Source organism: Colobus angolensis, unplaced genomic scaffold (assembly GCF_000951035.1).
Source record: "Colobus angolensis palliatus isolate OR3802 unplaced genomic scaffold, Cang.pa_1.0 Scaffold15, whole genome shotgun sequence".
Taxonomy (NCBI): Eukaryota; Metazoa; Chordata; class Mammalia; order Primates; family Cercopithecidae; genus Colobus; species Colobus angolensis.
The window spans coordinates 5,625,548-5,646,461 of record NW_012114599.1 but is presented as its reverse complement, the minus strand read 5'-3'; the positions used below and the strand labels follow the sequence as shown (position 1 = coordinate 5,646,461).

Here is a 20,914-nt window from a genome sequence, read left to right as displayed (position 1 = left end):
AAAAAAAAAATTACACATTAGACAGGCATGGTGGTATGCCCCTGTCATCCCAGCTACTTGAGAGGCTGGGGAGGAAGAATTGCCCAGGAGGTGGAGGGTACAGTGAGCTATGATCACTCTACTGCACTCCAACCTGGGTGACAGAGCAAGACCCTTTTTTTTTCTTTTTTTTTTTCTTTTTGGAGACTGAGTCTCACTCTGTCACCCAGGCTGGAGTGGTACAGTCTCGGCTCACTGCAACCTCCGCTCCTAGGTTCAAGCAATTCTCCTGCCTCAGCCTCCCAAGTAGCTAGGACTACAGATGCACACTGCCACGTCTGGCTAATTTTTTTGTATTTTAGTAGTGATAGAGTTTCACTGTTGCCCAGGCTGATCCTGAACTCCTGAAAAAAAATGGTGGGGGGAGGGGTGTGTGCTTTCCACTCTGGATTTTAATCCCAAATGTAAGCTTTATGGAATCAGAGAACAGGTCACAGAAGGGCCATCATGAACAGATGCGGTAGCCCAATTCCATGACCATTCCCACACGCTCCCAAAATCTGGGCTCTTTTTAAAAACCATATCCCAAACAAAGTTCACCACTTCCCTATGCCTTCTGATGGAAAATTCTACCTTTTTAAGAAGTGAACAGATCTGTTGCCGCACTCCTGGAGACTGGCTGTTAAGATTGTATGTAATAAAGAACTGAATCCACTGCATTTCTTCCATGGTAACAATTTCTGTGCTTCGATTACTTTCACAAAGCAAGCCTAATGTATCTATCCTTACCTAAAAAACATCAAGCAATAAAAGGTTAATTTTCCAAGAAATAAGCAAAACCTAAATCACTTGAATTGTTTAATTACTTACATAGGCTACAAAAGGAAAAAAATAAACTTCAGTTCACCAATAGGTACCTTAGAAAGGTTTCTTAATCTCAAAGATCCTAGTGTTATTTCCCATACAATTCTTTTATTAAATGTGTAAACTGGGGATTTATAAAATGCAACAATCAAAGATTTTTATTCCATGGTAATGCTCAGCTTCATTCCTTTTTCTCTTTTTTTCCAGTGACTCCCTTTACCCCATCACCTCACTCTTAAATTACTGATAGGCACTTCTAACTGGTTTCCTGGTTTCTTTCTGCTCCCACTCTGGAAATTCATGTTTCCACTAATGTAATTCCTTGCTGAAAACAGAGTGGCTTTGGTTTAGCTTAATAAAACCAGCTGGTGCCTGGGAATCAATGAAGTCTTTAGCCTAACATTAGACCTTTCCAAAAAATGTCCAAAACACTCCATGCCTGATAAGCAATGTTCTTAATCATCCTCCAGACCTTGCTCATTTGGGTCCCTCCATTTTGTATGCTGCTCCAAGGCTTCCTCTTTTCTAATCATATCTATCACTTTCCTAATCAAGCACCACCTGCTCTGATCAGTCTCTTCTGAGCCTCCCAAGGGAGTCCTTATGTATTGATGGCACACTTGTATCTGTACTGTCAGTTCTAAGAGTTTCCAGTTGTTTTATGTAAGTTTTCTTACATCCTCAACGAAACTTGCAGTAGCTTGAAGAAAGGGTCTACTGAAAGTTTAGTTGGGAGACTAGGGTTTCTACTCATTCTCTTTATGAACTCCCTAAAACAGTGCAGGACACAATGTAGGGGCCTCTATATTGAACTGCTACATGAAAGGGATCTACTGCACGTACAAATCCAGGTAATTTTCTTTACTTACTTGACAATGCTGATGAATTAAGCCTTGCTTTATTCTTGCACCAGACACAAGGTTCTCCCAGGTATCAGTAGCAGACTGAAGATGTCCATGAGCTCTAGCTATTCGCAGACATGCCATCAAAGCTCCCAGAGCCCCCCTGCTATTACAAGACCCTAAGGATGGGAAAGATTGCTCTTGTCCTGAAAGCACAGTAACAAAGACAATTACCATATTATGTAATGACTACTATAATTATCAGCTGCTAATTTTCATGTTTCCAATTAACATTTTATTTCAATAAATAAAAATCACATTTTAAACTCATTTCTAACACAAATTAAAGTTCCTATTCTAAAATAAATCATTATTTAAAATGATTTGTCCTTTTGTCAATCGTTTCAGGTAAGCATAATTCTCTTATTGTTAACGTAAACAAATCATTATTTACCTGCTTACATTTTTACTTTTTCCCTAACACTTAGAAAATGAATCAGGAAGTAAATCAGGAAAAAAAATCAGGTGGAGAAATAAACACATCGGTGACTACAGACTTATTATTGCTCTAAAAGTAAACACTGCACCTCTCTGCATATTTTACAGTGACTGTTTTTCACTAGTAAAGAAGATTTAAAAAGGAACACAAAGAGCCTGCTGGTTTCAGAGGCTAGGACATCAGCCATTACCAGGAAGACAGGGCAGCGCAGCTTGATATAAAAATAAAGACAACCTTACTTCAGAACAGATTCTTGAATCCTGAATTTCAGATGGCTTTTTAAAAAGTCAAGAACAACTGTTGTCAAAAATAACAAAAAATGGCTTATTTTCACATACAGGAATCAAATTTTCCTGCTACCTCATGGTTACTCTTTGAAGTACTGAAAGTTTTTAACAATTTTAGTTGAAAATATTTCTTAAAATTACACTGTATGATACTACATTTTTGCTTTGTTAAACAATATAATAATTTTAAGATTTATACGATGTGTCATGATCATCACTTTACACATCCTGAATTATGCTTGAATTTGCAGTGATTCCTGTAGGGTTTGTGAGTTTTAATGGGATGTCTACCCCTATTCTAAGTAACTATAGATGGCTATTTCTTGAGATCATGCCTCTGAATTTTGTCACTTCCCCAGAGAAAAGAACTTGCTACTGCCAAGTTACCTGTCTTTAACCTTGCCTAACACAATTTTTAATTATTGTCTCAATCACTTGAATAAGCACATTATATAAGACACACAAACTTTTATTTCAGTAATACAAAATAAATTCAGAACTTGAAAAAATGAATTAAAACCTTGTAATAAAGGAAAGTTTATCATTGTAAGTGGAATTATTCTTTAGCTTATAGAAATGACTTCAGCCAAAAAACTTCATTCAGCTTTATACAGGAACATTCGTTTCAAACCGAAACATCTATCATTAATCTCCTCCTTTACTATTTATAGAAGTGATATTTAAATTTAAATATGATTAGCATCTGCAGAGCTACCTACATTTAAGCATCATAATTAGAAATTACTAAAACAAAAATGCATTTTTCTTACCAGTTTTAGCATCAATAGAAGTCTGAAGAATCTTTACCATGTACTGTAAGCTTTCAGGGCTATAACTTAGTAATTTTGGCAAGTAATAATCAATCACGTAAGATTTTTGATCCAAGTTTCCTTCACACAGTATAAAAAGGAGAGGAGAAACCCAAGTCTCATGCCACTGGTCAATCCAAGAACTCTCAGCAGTCTGGGATTTCAAATGACTCTTATGATTTTTAAACATGGTTTCCAAGAGGTCACTTGCATAAGGTACCAATGACTGGTCCCCCATCACCTCTAAGATTTGAGATGGAATAGTTTTATCTATAGCCAGAATATGTTCAATTCCTATGCACTCTACCAAACAACCAAGGCACATGTACTTTCCTTTAATATGCCATTCCAATCGCAGAAGACTCTCAGTCAGTTTCACAAAGAAAGGATCAGGGACCAAAACTGCACCTTCCACAGTGAGCCGGTGCATTTGGAGAAGGTTTTTGAACATGATTTTGGTTTGGTGTCTCAGAGCATCCAATGGATGTTCCCAATGGGTATAGACATATTCCAAAAGTCTCCCAACTATACTTGAATTCCCATTCAGGCTGACCCTTAGGCTGGGGGAACTTGATTCAAGGACTTGTATGGCTGAATTAGTCCAGGATGCCATGATTCTAGACAGAAACATTTCCAGCGTTGGTTCTTTAATCCTGAAGAAAAACGAGCCATGATCCATTATTGTAAACTGATTAGTAAAAGAAATTTCATTTTAGAACAATTTAGACTTTAAAAATATTAAATACAAAGAATGAGCACAAATTTCAATTAGTAAATTTACAAGAACAAAAAACTACAAGTAAAGACAAAACCGATCTCAAATTTGTGTATGAATCTTTTTACCTTGTAAAAAGTAATCCAGAAAGGAGTTCAAGACCAGCCTAGGCAATACAGTGAAACCCCATCTCTATAAAAATTTAAAAAATTAGCTGGGTGTGGTGACACACACCTGCAATCCCAGCTACTTGGGAGGCTGAGGTGGGAGGATTGCTTGAGCTCACGAGTGAGACTGCAGTGAGCTGTGCTCACACCACTACAGTCTAGCCTGGGTAACAGACTTTGTCTCAAAAATAATGATAATAGTCCAGGAAAGGACATAGGGAAATTTGGGGAATGATGGAAATATTCACTCTCTTGATTGTGATGATGATTACATGTGTAATTTATTTATTTTTATTTATTTATTTTTTTTGAGACAGGGTCTTGCTCTGTCACCCAGGCTGGAGTGCAGGGGCGCAATCTCGGCTCACTGCAACCCCTGCCTCCCAGGTTCAAGCGATTCTCCTGCCTCAGCCTCCCCAGTAGCTGGGATGACAGGCACATGCCACCACACCTGGCTAATTTTTTGTATTTTTAGTAGAGACGGGGTTTCACCATGCTGACCAGGTTGGTGTTGAACTCCTGACCTCAAGTGATCCACCTGCCTGAGATCTGCACACCTGGGATTACAGGCGTGAGCCACCATGCCTGGCCTATACATGTAATTTAAAACATAAGGAAAGCCAAGGGTTGGAGATGGTTGGGGGAATGGGGCTTCTTTGTGATAAAAATATTCTAAAGTTGTTTGAATTAACTTTTAAGATGTTAAAAATTGATTTTAGAAATGCTGATAGTTTATCAGACTTGTGAGGATCACTTTAGATTACCTATGTTAATGTTCTTCATAAATTCTAAAGCACTACACATGTAGAAATTTTTATAGTTTTAAAAAACAATGGTAAAAACAAATTTGAGGAAAAAAATGTTTTAAAGAAAAAAGATAGCATGAAGAATACTAAAAATTAATTTTTGAAATGCTGGTGGTTGTACAACTCTGTGAATAAACTAATAAAGTGAATTGTACACTTTAAATTTATGAATTGCATAATATATTAATTACAGCTCCAGTATGTAAAAAATTATTTTAATTTTCCTTTATTCATATGTTCATTATTATCAAGCTGTATATATGTTTTGACATTTCATATATGTGATCACTTTCAGCCATTATGGCAAAAACACCACAAAAATACAATATACAGCCCCATGAAGTCAGAAGACCTTCTAATATTGCTGTCTCGGGTTCTTATTAGCAATATGCTCTTAGGTAAGCATTTACTTTTCTAAGCCTCCCTTTGCCCATTCAACAAATTAGATTTCTTATCCTATATAGTAGACATATGAGGATCACATTAGATTACCTATGTTGAAGTTCTTTATAAATTCTAAAGTACTATACATATAAAACTTTTATAGTTTTAAAAAATGATAACATTGAAAATGTTAAAAATTAATTTTAGAAATGTTCTTCACAGGCTAACCTGCAGCAATAATTTCATTTATTTATTTTTTCGAGATAGGATCTCACTCTGTCATCCAGGCTTGAGTGCAGTGGCACAATCATATCTCACTGCATCCTTGGCCTCCTGGGCTCAGGCAATCTTCCCACCTCAGCCTCCCAAGTAGCTAAGACTACATGTGCATGCCACCGCACCCAGCTAAGTTTTAAAAGTTTTGTACAGAGAGGGTCTCACTATGTCACCCAGGCTGGTTTTGAACTCCTGGCCTCAAGTGATCCCCTTGCCTCAGCCTACCAGGAAGGTAGCTGGGATTACAGGCACAAGCCACTCTAGCTTTTGGATTACATCTTTTAAATGTCCTACAAGTGAAACAAAATATGAGACGATAGCATCAAAACTCACTGTGAACTCAAGGTGAACAAAACACGTGCAGTATCCAAGAGAAGGGCCTCCCCACTCCGACCCATGCTCCCATTCTGCCAGTCCAACATGGCAAGTGTCCCCTGACATAGGAATAAGACAGCTGACCCAGAGACGTTACCACAACAGAGGCTTCTGCAGCTGCTCATAAACCACTCGGGGACGCTAGTGCAGTCCACTGAACGAAGAAGCACACTGCTAATCTGGAAAAATACAGCAGAGCTAACACACATAAAGCTTTTAAAACTTCAGAGATATTTCAAAATACAAACCCAAACATCTCTTTCCCCTGAAAAATCCTAGGAAAAATGACTAAACCCAAAGATAAAATACCCACAAACGTCATTATTATTGTATTAGTATTAAAGGAAAAAAATTACATCAAGTACGTGAATGATTTTGCTGGTTGGAATGTACTGGCAGAGCACAACACATCGCCACTTGCAGGTGGATAAGCTTAACAACTCTTTTTTTTGGTTTTTTTTTTTTAAACAAATGCTTTTAGAGGCGATTTGAGAAATAAACATCTTCAACTTATCTAAAGATAATTACTTTGTGTGATCTCATAAAATAATGCACATATATTTTTCTAAGGTAAGGTAAAAAGATAAGTTGCCATATAATATAGCAAGCAAAAAAAGAAACCTACTAGTAAAAAATACAAGGATTGTGGCCTAAATTATCAAATTATACTTTCTATAAGAAGCAAATTTACTGAAAAATTGACTCTATCTAGCATGCTTCCTGTCTAAAGTACATGATTTGGGTTATTCTTAATAAAAAAACACATTTATCAGAAAGGTTATTACTGTGTATGTATCTATACATTAATATGCATAATTTTAACATTAAAAATATCTTTTAACATACTAATGAGAGATGACACTGAACAAACAGCACTAGAAAAAACTAAAAGAATATGCATCAAAAATGTTTATAGTGATTATCTTTGTGAGATGGGCTTACAGGTGACTGTTAGTCTTTTTGTTATTGTTGCTTTATCTGAAATTTTGGAATTGTTTCTTATTATAACAGAAAAGGGTCATCAGAAGGAACCAGACAATGCAAAAAAAAAAATTCTTTTAATTCACTTCTTTAAAAATATTTTTAATTTTCTTTCTTAAGAGACAAGGTCTCACTCTGCTGCCCAGGCTGGTGCAATCTTATCTCACTGCAGCCTTAAACTCCTGGACTCAAGCGATCCTCCCACCTCAACCTCTCAAGAGCTGGGACTACAGGTGTGCACCACCATATACAGTGAATTTTTTTATTTTTTGTAGAGACAAGGTCTAGCTAAACTCCCCAGGTTAATCTCAAACTCCTGGCCTCAAGTGACCCTTCTGCCTTGGCCTCCCAAAGTGTTGGGATTTTAAGTGTGAGCCACTGCACCAAGCCAAAAATATTTTTTAAACATACTCTAACTCTCAATAAAGTACAATTCTAAAAAGGAGATGCACTTACCAAATGAGGAATCTTTTCAGATGGGTGAAATATAGTCTTAATAAAAAGAATAATAGCTAATCCAGATGTGCTCTGTACAGTCTGTAATAGATCATCTATTTGGCAAAAAAGAAGACAGCTTATGTTAAATAATGAATATTCTGATACAGTGGAAAGAGCAGATGCTGAGCAGCCAGATAGGCCTGGCTACAATTTCTAGTCTGACCACTTCCTGGGTGAATAGGTCTTACATAAATTATTTAAAATCCCATAGACTCTGTTTTCTCTTCTGTAAAATGGGATAACTCTTAACTGACACAGTGTCAGGTTTAGATGAACAATGAATATAAAGGCTTTTTAGAAGCAGTCTCACTCTGTTGCCAGGTCAGAGTGCAGTGGCATGATCTTGGCTCACGGCAACCTCTACCTCCCGGGTTCAAGTGATTCTCCTGCCTCAGCCTCCCGAATAGCTAGAATTACAGGTGTGTGCTACCACACCCAGCTAACTTTTGCATTTTTAGTAGAGACAGGGTTTCACCATGTTGGCCATGATGGTCTCGATCTCTTGACCTTGTGATCCGCCCGCCTCGGCCTCCAAAGTGTTGGGATTACAGGCGTGAGCCACCACGCCTGGCCGAATATAAAGGCTTTTAAGCCCAGCATATAGATACTCAATAAATGTGATTCCTTTCTCTCTCCTCTAACATACACTTTCTTCCTCTCCAACTACTGCTTCCCTAACAGCAACACCACCTGTCCCTTCCTCTCCACCAATGCCTCTGTATCCCAATCATTACAGACATAGACTTTTTCAGAAAGAGATTTCAGGGCTTGTATAAAGAATGTACGTAAGTGCTAACTACAAACTTTGCTAGCACTGACACTGTACCCATAGCAACCAGTTTCGACTTGATATCTTCTTTTTGTTTTATCTCTATTAGCCTCTAATACCATGGTGAATTGTTCAACCTGGGGAAAGAAGTATGACATCATAAACTACGTACTAAATATCCATTCTGCCCTTCAACCCTGATAACAAAACTGTGACTTTGATTGGGGAAGCCACATGCCCAGCCAAAAGCAGGATACCTGCTTCTTCAGTCTTCTTTGCAACTAAAGGTAGGTATATAAGAGGGTTCAGGCCAACTGGATGGAAGCCAGTCACTTGAGTATCCTGATTAAAAGTAAAGATGCAACTGGCCTTCCTTCTTCCTGCCTTGAATAAAGACACATCTGGAGCTACAGCAGTCATACGGCAATCACAAGGCAACAAACGTGGGTGAAAGCCAACCTGCTGAAGACGGCACAGCAGAAAAGCAGAAAACGTGTAGCTCATACACTGCCTATACCAGTTCTGGATCAACTGCCTCTGAACTTGTTATGTGGGAAAGGAGGCTTGGTTTTCAGTTACTTGCAGCTAAACACTTTACTGATTATGAACTTTAAAATGCTGGAAAAGAATAGTACTGATTAGGTGCCATTAAGTTTTCAGAAAAGTAGCTGCTACTTTTTTTTTTTTGAGACAGAGTCTTGCTCTGTCACCAGGCTGCAGTGCAGTGGCATGATCTTGGCTCACGGCAACCTCCACCTCCCGGGTTCAAGTGATTCTCCCGCCTCAGCCTCCCGAGTAGCTGGGACTACAGGTGCATGCCATCACACTCGGCTAATTTTTTTTTTTGTATTTTAGTGGAGACAGGATTTCACCACGTTGGCCAAAATGGTCTCAATCTCCCGACCTCATGATCAGCCCGCCTTGGCCTCCCAAAGTGCTGGGATTACAGGCATGAGCCACCACGCAAGGCTGAAGCATATTAAAATCATGTATTCTCTACATTTCATTAGTTAGAGAATCTTTTTTAGACTAACACAGTCCTCTTTTAAAAAGTTAATAACCTCTGAAAAGTTTTCTGTAAGTTATGTCTTAATAAAAGTAACTTCAACTACTTTCCTTTCAATACCTGAGAACCCAGGCAAAAAGAAAAATGGAAATACTAATTGGACAAAATATAGCTAAGAGTTTCATTACCAGCGTTAAAAACACAATGAGGCTGGGCGTGGTGGCTCACACCTGTAATCCCAGCACTTTGGGAGGCCAAGGCAGCAGATCACCTGAGGTCAAGAGTTCCAGACCAGCCTGGCCAACATGGTGAAACCCCGTCTGTACTAAAAATACAAAACAAAAAAAATTAGCCAGGCATGGTGGTGCACACCTGTAATCCCAGCTACTCGGGAGGCTGAGGCAGGAGAATCACTTGAATCTGGGAGGCAGAGGTTGCAGTGAGCCAAGATCACGCCACTGCACTCCAGTGTGGGCAACAGCAGCAGACTCCCCATCTCAGACCAAAAAAAAAAAAAAAAAAAACCACAATGAGATGCTATTGTTTTCCAATCAGCCTAGCAAAACCAGAGTCAGTTATTGTTTTTTACTAACAAGAGCTCTAAAGAGATCCCATTAGCATGTTTTTAATTAAGTTACATTCATACATATATTACCATATAGAATGGGAAGTGAAGAGGATAATTCAACTTTTTATATAAATACTTGTGTTAGGGATTACTTTTTTGTTAATCTTATTATAATAATAAACCACAGATTCCAAAAAAAGTGACAGAAAACAAATTTATAGCTTAATAAATTATTTAAAAGTGATCACCCCTGAACCTATCTTCCAAGGCAAGAAATAGAACTCAGCCACTCAGGTTGGGCACAGTGGCTCTCACACATATAATCCCAGCACCGTGGGAGGCCAAGGTGAGCAGATCACTTGAGGCAAGGAGTTTGAGAACAGCCTGGCCAACACGGCGAAACCCTGTCTCTACTAAAAATACAAAAAATTTGTGAGCTGTGGCGGCACCCTCCTGTAATCCCAGCTACTCAGAAGCTGAGGCACGGGAATCACTTGAACCTGGGAGGTGAAACCCAAGATGCGGAGGTTGCAGTGAACCAACATCACACCACTACACTCCAGTCTGGGCAGCAAAGTGAGATTCGGTCTCAAATAAAATAAAATAAAATAAAATAAAACCATGTAATCCAGGGCCTCCCTCCATTTTGGGAGGCTGATACATTCCACATCTCAGTTAAGTATCACTTTTCATACTGTTAGTAGGAAAAGCTGATTGGCACTCAATTTTAACTGTCAATTATATATCATTTGTATATAATTTGTTACACTTACCATCGCTTAAAAACTTGGTAAAAATACTCAGCAATCCACACATATTTTGCCATATGGGAGAACTGGAAGCCTTCCAAAGATTTCCCTGGAAATCTTGTACTTTCTGTACTAACATCATTGAAACTCTAATGCCTACCAGTAAGTCATTCATCAACCGTGTTTGAATAATATGATTTCCAGCACGTTTTCTATAAAGAAGAAACGACATTATTACAAAAGGAAATTCAAACAAAAATGTGAACATTTCTAACTCCCAGCAAAATAAATACATTCCTCAAAGGCCCAAAATCAATTTTAAATTATGATAATGTATTCCTCTCTCTTCTATTCGTACAAACATTCCAATTACGTAGATATTAATTGCAAACTTTCAACACTCTTTACTTATCAACATATCCCTTTTTCTCAGCCAACAACTAACTTCACTTTTTTTAGGGCAAAGATAAGAAATCAAGAATGAATGACAGAACTTGGGCTGGGCGAAGTGGCTCACACCTGTAATCCCAGCACTTTGGGAGGCCGAGGCAGGCAGATCATTTGAGGTCTGGAGTTTGGGACCAGCTTGGCCAACACGGCGAAACCATGTCTCTACTAAAAATACAAAAATTAGCCAGGTATGGTGGTACATGCCTGTAATCCCAGCTACTCAGGGGGCTGAGGCAGGAGAATCACTTGAACCCCAGAGGCAGAGGTTGCAGTGAGCCGAGATGGCACTATTGCACTGCAGCTGGGTGACAAAGTAAGACACCATCTTAAAAAAAAAGAATGACATAACTTACAAACCTGAACACTCTCTCAACGTTGATATATTTTCCCTCCCTGGCTTTTTTTTTCTTTTTTGAGACACAGTCTCGCTCTGTTGCCCAGGCTGGAGTGCAGTGGTGCAATCTGGGCTCACTGCATCCTCCGCTTCCCGGGTTCAAGCAATTCTACTGCCTCATCCTCCCAAGTAGCTGGGATTACAAGCAAGCCATCATGCCCAGCTAATTTTTATATTTTTAGTAGAGACAGGGGTTTCGCCATGTTGGCCAGGCTGGTCTCGAGCTCCTGAACTCAAGTGATCCGCCTGCCTCAGCCTTCCAAAGTGCTGAGATTACAGGTGTGAGAAACCGTGTCCGGCCTCTCCTTGACTTCCAAAATGCCAGGCTCTCGCGTAGAATCTCCCCTACTTCACCAGCACTCCTTCTCAGATACCTTCACTAATTCATCCTCTTCTCCCTGATCTTTTTATGTTAGGAAAGTCTAGGGCTCAGTCTTTATTCCTCTTCTTTTCTCCATCTAATTCTCTCCCTTGCTGATCTCTTTTAGTTCATCAGCTTTAAATTATAATCTACGTGCTGATAATTCCCAAATTTTTATCTCCAACCCAGACCTCTCTGTCTAATTCCTTTCTGGTATATCTAACTTACTGATATTTTTACCTGGATGTCTAACAGACATCTCTAAATAAGTGAACTTATCTTCAACTCCAAATCTGCTGTACCTGCTGCATCTTTATCCTACAAAAACACTGTAATCATCCTTGCCACCCCTCCTCTCCACTTCATCTATAGGAAATTCCTGTTGGTTCTACCTTCAAAATGCATCTAGAATCAGACCAACTCCATTGCTATATCTTGGCCTGAGCCACTCTCATCTCTCCTTGGGTTACTGCCATAGCCTCCTAACTGGTCTCTTGCAGCTTCTGTCCTTCCCTCTCAGTCAGTTCTCAACACAGCAAAACACAGAATAATCCTATTAAGGCAAAAGTTAGGAAAAACAACTTGGTAGTTTCTCAAAAACTTAAACATAGAATTATCTTATGATTCCACTCTTATGTATATACCCAAAAGAGCTAAAAGCAGAGACTCAAAGATATACTTGTACATCAATGTCTATAGCAAAATTATTCACAATAGCCTAAAGGTAGAAACAGACCAAATGTCCATCGACAGATGGATTAACATGTGGTCTACACATACAATGGGATATTATTCAGCCACAAAAAGGAATGAAATTCTGATACATGCTACAAACGTGGATGACCCTTGAAAACACACCTGTAATCCCAGCACTCTGGGGGGCTGGGGCAGGGGCACTGCTTGAGCTTAGGAGTTTGAAACCAGCCAGGGCAACATGGTGAAACCCTATTTCTACCAAAAATATAAAAACAGGGCATAGTGGTGGACGTCTGTGGTCCCAGCTACTCCAGAGGCTGAGGTGGAAGGATCGCTTGAGCTTGGGGGGCAGAAGTTGCAGTGCGCCACGATCCTGCACTCCAGCTTGGGTGACAGAGCCAGAACTTGTCTCAATTAAAAAAAAAAAAAAAAAAAAGGAAACATAAATGAAATAAGCCTGACACAAAAGGACAAATATTATATGATTCATAAGAATCACCTAGAATACGCAAATTCAAAAAGATAGAAAGTAGAATAGAGGTTACCTGGGGCTACAGGAAATGATTTTTTTTTAAATAATAAAATGTCCTTTCTTTTGGACACACTGAACTTGAGGTACCTGTAGAATATCCAAGCTGAGATGTCCACAAGTCAACTGTCAACTGATATTCATCAGTCTACCACTCAGGAAAGAGATCTAACTTGGAGTAATAAATTCGGGAATCCTGAGTATATAGGTGGTGGCTGACACCAAAGTGGACGTTATTAAGCAGTTCAAACAAACAAAATAAAAAGGACAGAACCCATCTTTACACGACGAGCATAAAAAGAAGAGCCAAAAAGGAGAAGAGACAGAGTTCCTGCTATGGCAAAAGGCTACCTTGAGTGAAAGATGATGATGTACAGGTATTATTTCTCCTCTCTCCCAGAACCTCCTCAAACCAACAGCCATAGGATTTAAAACGTAAAAAGATAAATTCTAAAGGCAACCAATATGCAACAAGACAATAACAATAATATTTCAGAAGCTGCAAAGCAGATGGATGAGTGGTAACTGACAGCAGAATCAAGAAAAGTGGATGCTCAGCCAGGGAACAAGCCCAGAAGCCATTTGATTTGTAGTACCAAATGGCTCAGAAACTGTTGGCACTATGTACTCCTTGATGTGCAGGTAAATATAGGATTGAAAACAGGAAGACTAAACACCTCCGAGCCAGCAAACAACCTGTTTATCTTTAGAAAAGGTAAAACAGGTGTCTGGCAAGGAAGATAGCACACACAGATAAGGCAACAACATATTACAAAAAGGAGAATTAGGTAAATATATGCACAACACAGGTCAAATACTGAGATCTCAGCCTTCTTCCCTCACTCAGGAACCAGACTATTAAGACAATGGTTTGGAAGATTCTTCCATGGCAAATCCAGTATCTACGCAAAAAGATTTAAAAATACTGACATCTTTAGGTTTTCCCAAGGAAGAGTTCCCCCAAGAAACAGCCCAGCTAGACTAGCCTACAATAAAATCCGCAGTCAACTCCACCCATAGGCACAGACATTCAAATCAATCCTCGGTGTCCTATTAAATATGACTACCCTAGCTGGGCACGGTGGCTCACACCTACAATCCTAGCACTTTGGGAGCCAAGGAGGGAGGATCACTTGAGCCAATGAGTTCGAGACTAGCCTGGGCTCATTCCTACAAAAAATTAAAAATAAAAAAAAATTAGCCAAGCATTGTGGCAGACACCTGTAGTCTCAGCTACTTGGGAGACTAAGGTGGGAGTATAACTTGAACTCGGGGAGGCAAGAGGTGCAGTGAGCCAAGATCGTGCCACTGCACTCAAGCCTGGGCAACAGAACGAGACCCTGTCACACACACACAAAAAAATTTATAGATAGATAGATAGATAGAAAGAAAGAAATACGTAATTGCCCAGCCAAGGATCACCAGACTTCTGAGGAAAGCTTCTAATAAGAAATATACTGAACAAAACCAGCAAAAAGAAACAAGCAACTTGGAAGAAACAGAGACTATGTAAAGATGATAAAAAACAAAAAACTATCATGAATACATCCTCAGAGAAATAACAGAGGATATTTCACTCACGAAATAAAAACAGGATGCTATGAAAAAGGAACACACTCAGGTGAGGAAAAGAGTTCTTTCACTTATTCTCATAACAATTTATTAAATTTTTAATTTTTAATTTAAATATTTTAATATAGTTTAAATATCAAAATTTTGTATTTATTAAAATTAAATATCAAACCTCTAAAAAATAAATTTAAATAATTGGGTCTAATATTAATGGAGAAAGGGGCTGGGCATAGTGGCTAACGCCTGTAATCTCAACACTTTGGGAGGTCAAAGCTGGTAGATTACTTCAGTCCAGTAGTTTAAGACGAGCCTGGGCAACATAGTGAGACTCTGTCTCCAAAAAAATACAAAAATTAGCTGGGTGTTGTGGTGCATGCCTGTAGTCTCAGCTACATGGGAGGCTGAGGTGATAGAAACACTTGAGCCCAGGAGGTTGAGGCTGCAGTGAGCTATGATCACACCACTGCACTCCAGCCTGGGTGACAGAGCAAGACCCCGTCTCAGAAAAATGTAATAATAATAATATTAATGAAGAGGGATGAAAAGATCACATTCTGAGACTTTCACATTTTTCTGTGTACAAAGACAATGTACAACTGCAAGTGTGTACACACAAATGCCAACATATAGCACTTGCCTATTTTCTTCCAGGATTTCAATTAAACTCTTCTGCAGAAAATGAAGCACTGAAACAAAAGAATATGACAAACCAGAATTTAAAACTGTGAACTTCAACTTCGATAAAATAAAATATTTTATATCACTGTTATATAAAATGATACCATGATATAGAAACAAAAATTTAAAAAGAAGGGGCATGATGTACCTGAGTTCTCTACAATGCTCTACCTATTGCCAAGAAACTTAAAAGAGCCAGTTCCAAAATGACTCATAGAAGCCATCAACTCATGGAACAAAATAAAATAATACGACTTACCATTTTTAAGCAGATTATTAACACCTGCTCTACCTGTAGAGGAAAAAATGAATGCTGGTAAGGAGTTTCATGACCAAAATCAGTATCATTTAAAACCTATGATGTGATGAGAGGCGTTAGCCAGAAAAAGGACTAGAAAAGTGCTGCCTTACCCAAGTTAAAGTTCTCCATACAGGAAGATATATTGTCAATTACTTTCCTATAAGAGTATAAGTCAGTAGTATTCAATTCTTCCTGAAGACGAGAAGTAAAACGGTGTACAGCCTCAGGTAGAAAAAATTCAGGTAGGCTATTTAGTGAGCTAGAAAAAGAAACAAATATTAAAAATCTGACAATCTAATAGCCATACATTTGTATGAAGAGAATCATACAAATGTGGGAATACTGAACTAAACCTTCAAAATACAGCCAGAAAATTACAACTCCACACTACCATCACTGGAATTCCCTGACCTATCAGCTCATCTGGTCTCCCTGCTTCCATCTTGCTTCTCTCCCATATCTCAGATTATTCTCAACAAAGTAGGCAGAGTGACACTGTTAAAACACCATGTCACTTCTCTTACCAAAGCCTCCAACAATATCCTTCTCGGTTAAAGTACTAGACGAAGTGTTTGCAGTGACCTACAAGGTCCTCCCTACACAATCTGGCACTACCGTAAGCTCCTGACCTCATCTTTTTTTTCTTTTCTTTTCTTGATTTTTAAAACGGCATCCATCACAATCCTGACCTCATCTTGATCCTTGTTCACTTAGCTTTAGCCACATGGCCTTGCTCTGTTCTGACATACCAGTCTTTGCTCCTGCTGTTTCTTCCATCCAAAATACTCTTCTTTCAAATATACTCAACAATCATTGCCTCATCCCTTTCAGGTCAATCTCAATTATCTTATCACGTCTGAGCAAAGCTATATGAAGTGACCATAATATTTTAAATTGTAACCCTCACCCCATCCTTTATGTCCCCTTTCCTCCCTCCCCGCTTTTAGACAGCACTCATGCCATCTAATAGTCTACAAATGTTACTTATTTACTTTGTCTATTTTCTATCTTCCCCTTAGAATGTAACCTCCATTCTGGAGTTTCATTCATTCTACCCCCAATTCCTAGAGGAGTGCTGAAACACAGTAGGCAGCCAATAAAAATTTATCAAATGAATAAATTAAACATATCAATTTTGCCTCAATTAAATCAAAACTGATAGGCTTTGTTCTAAATATAACCAGACAGTTCAAAGATTTTCTGGAAGAAAAGAATTCAAAAATGGGAATATTCAGAATAAGAAAAGTCACTAGAGGGATGACTTAACATTGATACATAATTAAAACACGTTATCAAACTATAGTAAATAAAAGTGTGGTGTTGGTGTATGAACAAATGGACCCAAATCAGAAATTAAACCCATGTATATATGTGAACATATAACACAATAAGGTGGCGTTCCAAATATGTGGGCAAAGATGGACTTTTCAACAGTTTGGGTAAGTGGTTCCCCATATAAAAAAGAAAACTAAATTGAATCCCTACCTCACACTACATTCAAACCTTAATTCCAGATGGAATTCCAAAAAAAAAAATTGTATAAGGCCTACAAATAATATTGTAAATAATCTTGTATTACAGAAAGCATATATAGTAAGGTATAAAACTCAGAAATCTACACACACAAAAATTAGCTGAGTTGATAACCAAAATAAAATTTTAACTTTTGTAAAGACAAGACACCATGAGAGAGTTTAAAGACAAGTAACGGCCGGGCGCGGTGGCTCAAGCCTGTAATCCCAGCACTTTGGGAGGCCGAGACGGGTGGATCACGAGGTCAGGAGATCGAGACCATCCTGGCTAACACGGTGAAACCCCGTCTCTACTAAAAATACAAAAATTAGCCAGGTATGGTGGTACATGCCTGTAATCCCAGCTACTCAGGGGGCTGAGGCAGGAGAATCACTTGAACCCCAGAGGCAGAGGTTGCAGTGAGCCGAGATGGCACTATTGCACTGCAGCTGGGTGACAAAGTAAGACACCATCTTAAAAAAAAAGAATGACATAACTTACAAACCTGAACACTCTCTCAACGTTGATATATTTTCCCTCCCTGGCTTTTTTTTTCTTTTTTGAGACACAGTCTCGCTCTGTCGCCCAGGCTGGAGTGCAGTGGTGCAATCTGGGCTCACTGCATCCTCCGCTTCCCGGGTTCAAGCAATTCTACTGCCTCATCCTCCCAAGTAGCTGGGATTACAAGCAAGCCATCATGCCCAGCTAATTTTTATATTTTTAGTAGAGACAGGGGTTTCGCCATGTTGGCCAGGCTGGTCTCGAGCTCCTGAACTCAAGTGATCCGCCTGCCTCAGCCTTCCAAAGTGCTGAGATTACAGGTGTGAGAAACCGTGTCCGGCCTCTCCTTGACTTCCAAAATGCCAGGCTCTCGCGTAGAATCTCCCCTACTTCACCAGCACTCCTTCTCAGATACCTTCACTAATTCATCCTCTTCTCCCTGATCTTTTTATGTTAGGAAAGTCTAGGGCTCAGTCTTTATTCCTCTTCTTTTCTCCATCTAATTCTCTCCCTTGCTGATCTCTTTTAGTTCATCAGCTTTAAATTATAATCTACGTGCTGATAATTCCCAAATTTTTATCTCCAACCCAGACCTCTCTGTCTAATTCCTTTCTGGTATATCTAACTTACTGATATTTTTACCTGGATGTCTAACAGACATCTCTAAATAAGTGAACTTATCTTCAACTCCAAATCTGCTGTACCTGCTGCATCTTTATCCTACAAAAACACTGTAATCATCCTTGCCACCCCTCCTCTCCACTTCATCTATAGGAAATTCCTGTTGGTTCTACCTTCAAAATGCATCTAGAATCAGACCAACTCCATTGCTATATCTTGGCCTGAGCCACTCTCATCTCTCCTTGGGTTACTGCCATAGCCTCCTAACTGGTCTCTTGCAGCTTCTGTCCTTCCCTCTCAGTCAGTTCTCAACACAGCAAAACACAGAATAATCCTATTAAGGCAAAAGTTAGGAAAAACAACTTGGTAGTTTCTCAAAAACTTAAACATAGAATTATCTTATGATTCCACTCTTATGTATATACCCAAAAGAGCTAAAAGCAGAGACTCAAAGATATACTTGTACATCAATGTCTATAGCAAAATTATTCACAATAGCCTAAAGGTAGAAACAGACCAAATGTCCATCGACAGATGGATTAACATGTGGTCTACACATACAATGGGATATTATTCAGCCACAAAAAGGAATGAAATTCTGATACATGCTACAAACGTGGATGACCCTTGAAAACACACCTGTAATCCCAGCACTCTGGGGGGCTGGGGCAGGGGCACTGCTTGAGCTTAGGAGTTTGAAACCAGCCAGGGCAACATGGTGAAACCCTATTTCTACCAAAAATATAAAAACAGGGCATAGTGGTGGACGTCTGTGGTCCCAGCTACTCCAGAGGCTGAGGTGGAAGGATCGCTTGAGCTTGGGGGGCAGAAGTTGCAGTGCGCCACGATCCTGCACTCCAGCTTGGGTGACAGAGCCAGAACTTGTCTCAATTAAAAAAAAAAAAAAAAAAAAGGAAACATAAATGAAATAAGCCTGACACAAAAGGACAAATATTATATGATTCATAAGAATCACCTAGAATACGCAAATTCAAAAAGATAGAAAGTAGAATAGAGGTTACCTGGGGCTACAGGAAATGATTTTTTTTTAAATAATAAAATGTCCTTTCTTTTGGACACACTGAACTTGAGGTACCTGTAGAATATCCAAGCTGAGATGTCCACAAGTCAACTGTCAACTGATATTCATCAGTCTACCACTCAGGAAAGAGATCTAACTTGGAGTAATAAATTCGGGAATCCTGAGTATATAGGTGGTGGCTGACACCAAAGTGGACGTTATTAAGCAGTTCAAACAAACAAAATAAAAAGGACAGAACCCATCTTTACACGACGAGCATAAAAAGAAGAGCCAAAAAGGAGAAGAGACAGAGTTCCTGCTATGGCAAAAGGCTACCTTGAGTGAAAGATGATGATGTACAGGTATTATTTCTCCTCTCTCCCAGAACCTCCTCAAACCAACAGCCATAGGATTTAAAACGTAAAAAGATAAATTCTAAAGGCAACCAATATGCAACAAGACAATAACAATAATATTTCAGAAGCTGCAAAGCAGATGGATGAGTGGTAACTGACAGCAGAATCAAGAAAAGTGGATGCTCAGCCAGGGAACAAGCCCAGAAGCCATTTGATTTGTAGTACCAAATGGCTCAGAAACTGTTGGCACTATGTACTCCTTGATGTGCAGGTAAATATAGGATTGAAAACAGGAAGACTAAACACCTCCGAGCCAGCAAACAACCTGTTTATCTTTAGAAAAGGTAAAACAGGTGTCTGGCAAGGAAGATAGCACACACAGATAAGGCAACAACATATTACAAAAAGGAGAATTAGGTAAATATATGCACAACACAGGTCAAATACTGAGATCTCAGCCTTCTTCCCTCACTCAGGAACCAGACTATTAAGACAATGGTTTGGAAGATTCTTCCATGGCAAATCCAGTATCTACGCAAAAAGATTTAAAAATACTGACATCTTTAGGTTTTCCCAAGGAAGAGTTCCCCCAAGAAACAGCCCAGCTAGACTAGCCTACAATAAAATCCGCAGTCAACTCCACCCATAGGCACAGACATTCAAATCAATCCTCGGTGTCCTATTAAATATGACTACCCTAGCTGGGCACGGTGGCTCACACCTACAATCCTAGCACTTTGGGAGCCAAGGAGGGAGGATCACTTGAGCCAATGAGTTCGAGACTAGCCTGGGCTCATTCCTACAAAAAATTAAAAATAAAAAAAAATTAGCCAAGCATTGTGGCAGACACCTGTAGTCTCAGCTACTTGGGAGACTAAGGTGGGAGTATAACTTGAACTCGGGGAGGCAAGAGGTGCAGTGAGCCAAGATCGTGCCACTGCACTCAAGCCTGGGCAACAGAACGAGACCCTGTCACACACACACAAAAAAATTTATAGATAGATAGATAGATAGAAAGAAAGAAATACGTAATTGCCCAGCCAAGGATCACCAGACTTCTGAGGAAAGCTTCTAATAAGAAATATACTGAACAAAACCAGCAAAAAGAAACAAGCAACTTGGAAGAAACAGAGACTATGTAAAGATGATAAAAAACAAAAAACTATCATGAATACATCCTCAGAGAAATAACAGAGGATATTTCACTCACGAAATAAAAACAGGATGCTATGAAAAAGGAACACACTCAGGTGAGGAAAAGAGTTCTTTCACTTATTCTCATAACAATTTATTAAATTTTTAATTTTTAATTTAAATATTTTAATATAGTTTAAATATCAAAATTTTG

At 39.0% G+C, this 20,914-nt stretch overlaps 1 protein-coding gene across 3 annotated transcripts in view; it reads right to left on the bottom strand.

Annotated features, from left to right (window-relative positions):
• Positions 1-20,914, bottom strand: part of THADA (thyroid adenoma associated) — a 359,044-nt gene that overhangs the window by 327,331 nt on the left and 10,799 nt on the right. For all 3 annotated transcript variants that reach the window (XM_011935906.1, XM_011935908.1, XM_011935907.1), the window contains 9 exons: positions 15,666-15,814; positions 15,514-15,546; positions 15,214-15,262; positions 10,599-10,786; positions 7,441-7,535; positions 5,962-6,182; positions 3,242-3,933; positions 1,713-1,891; positions 613-768 (listed from right to left, as the gene is read on the bottom strand). In XM_011935906.1, coding sequence (XP_011791296.1) covers positions 613-768; positions 1,713-1,891; positions 3,242-3,933; positions 5,962-6,182; positions 7,441-7,535; positions 10,599-10,786; positions 15,214-15,262; positions 15,514-15,546; positions 15,666-15,814 — 1,762 coding nt within the window. The remainder of the gene's footprint in view (positions 1-612; positions 769-1,712; positions 1,892-3,241; positions 3,934-5,961; positions 6,183-7,440; positions 7,536-10,598; positions 10,787-15,213; positions 15,263-15,513; positions 15,547-15,665; positions 15,815-20,914) is intronic.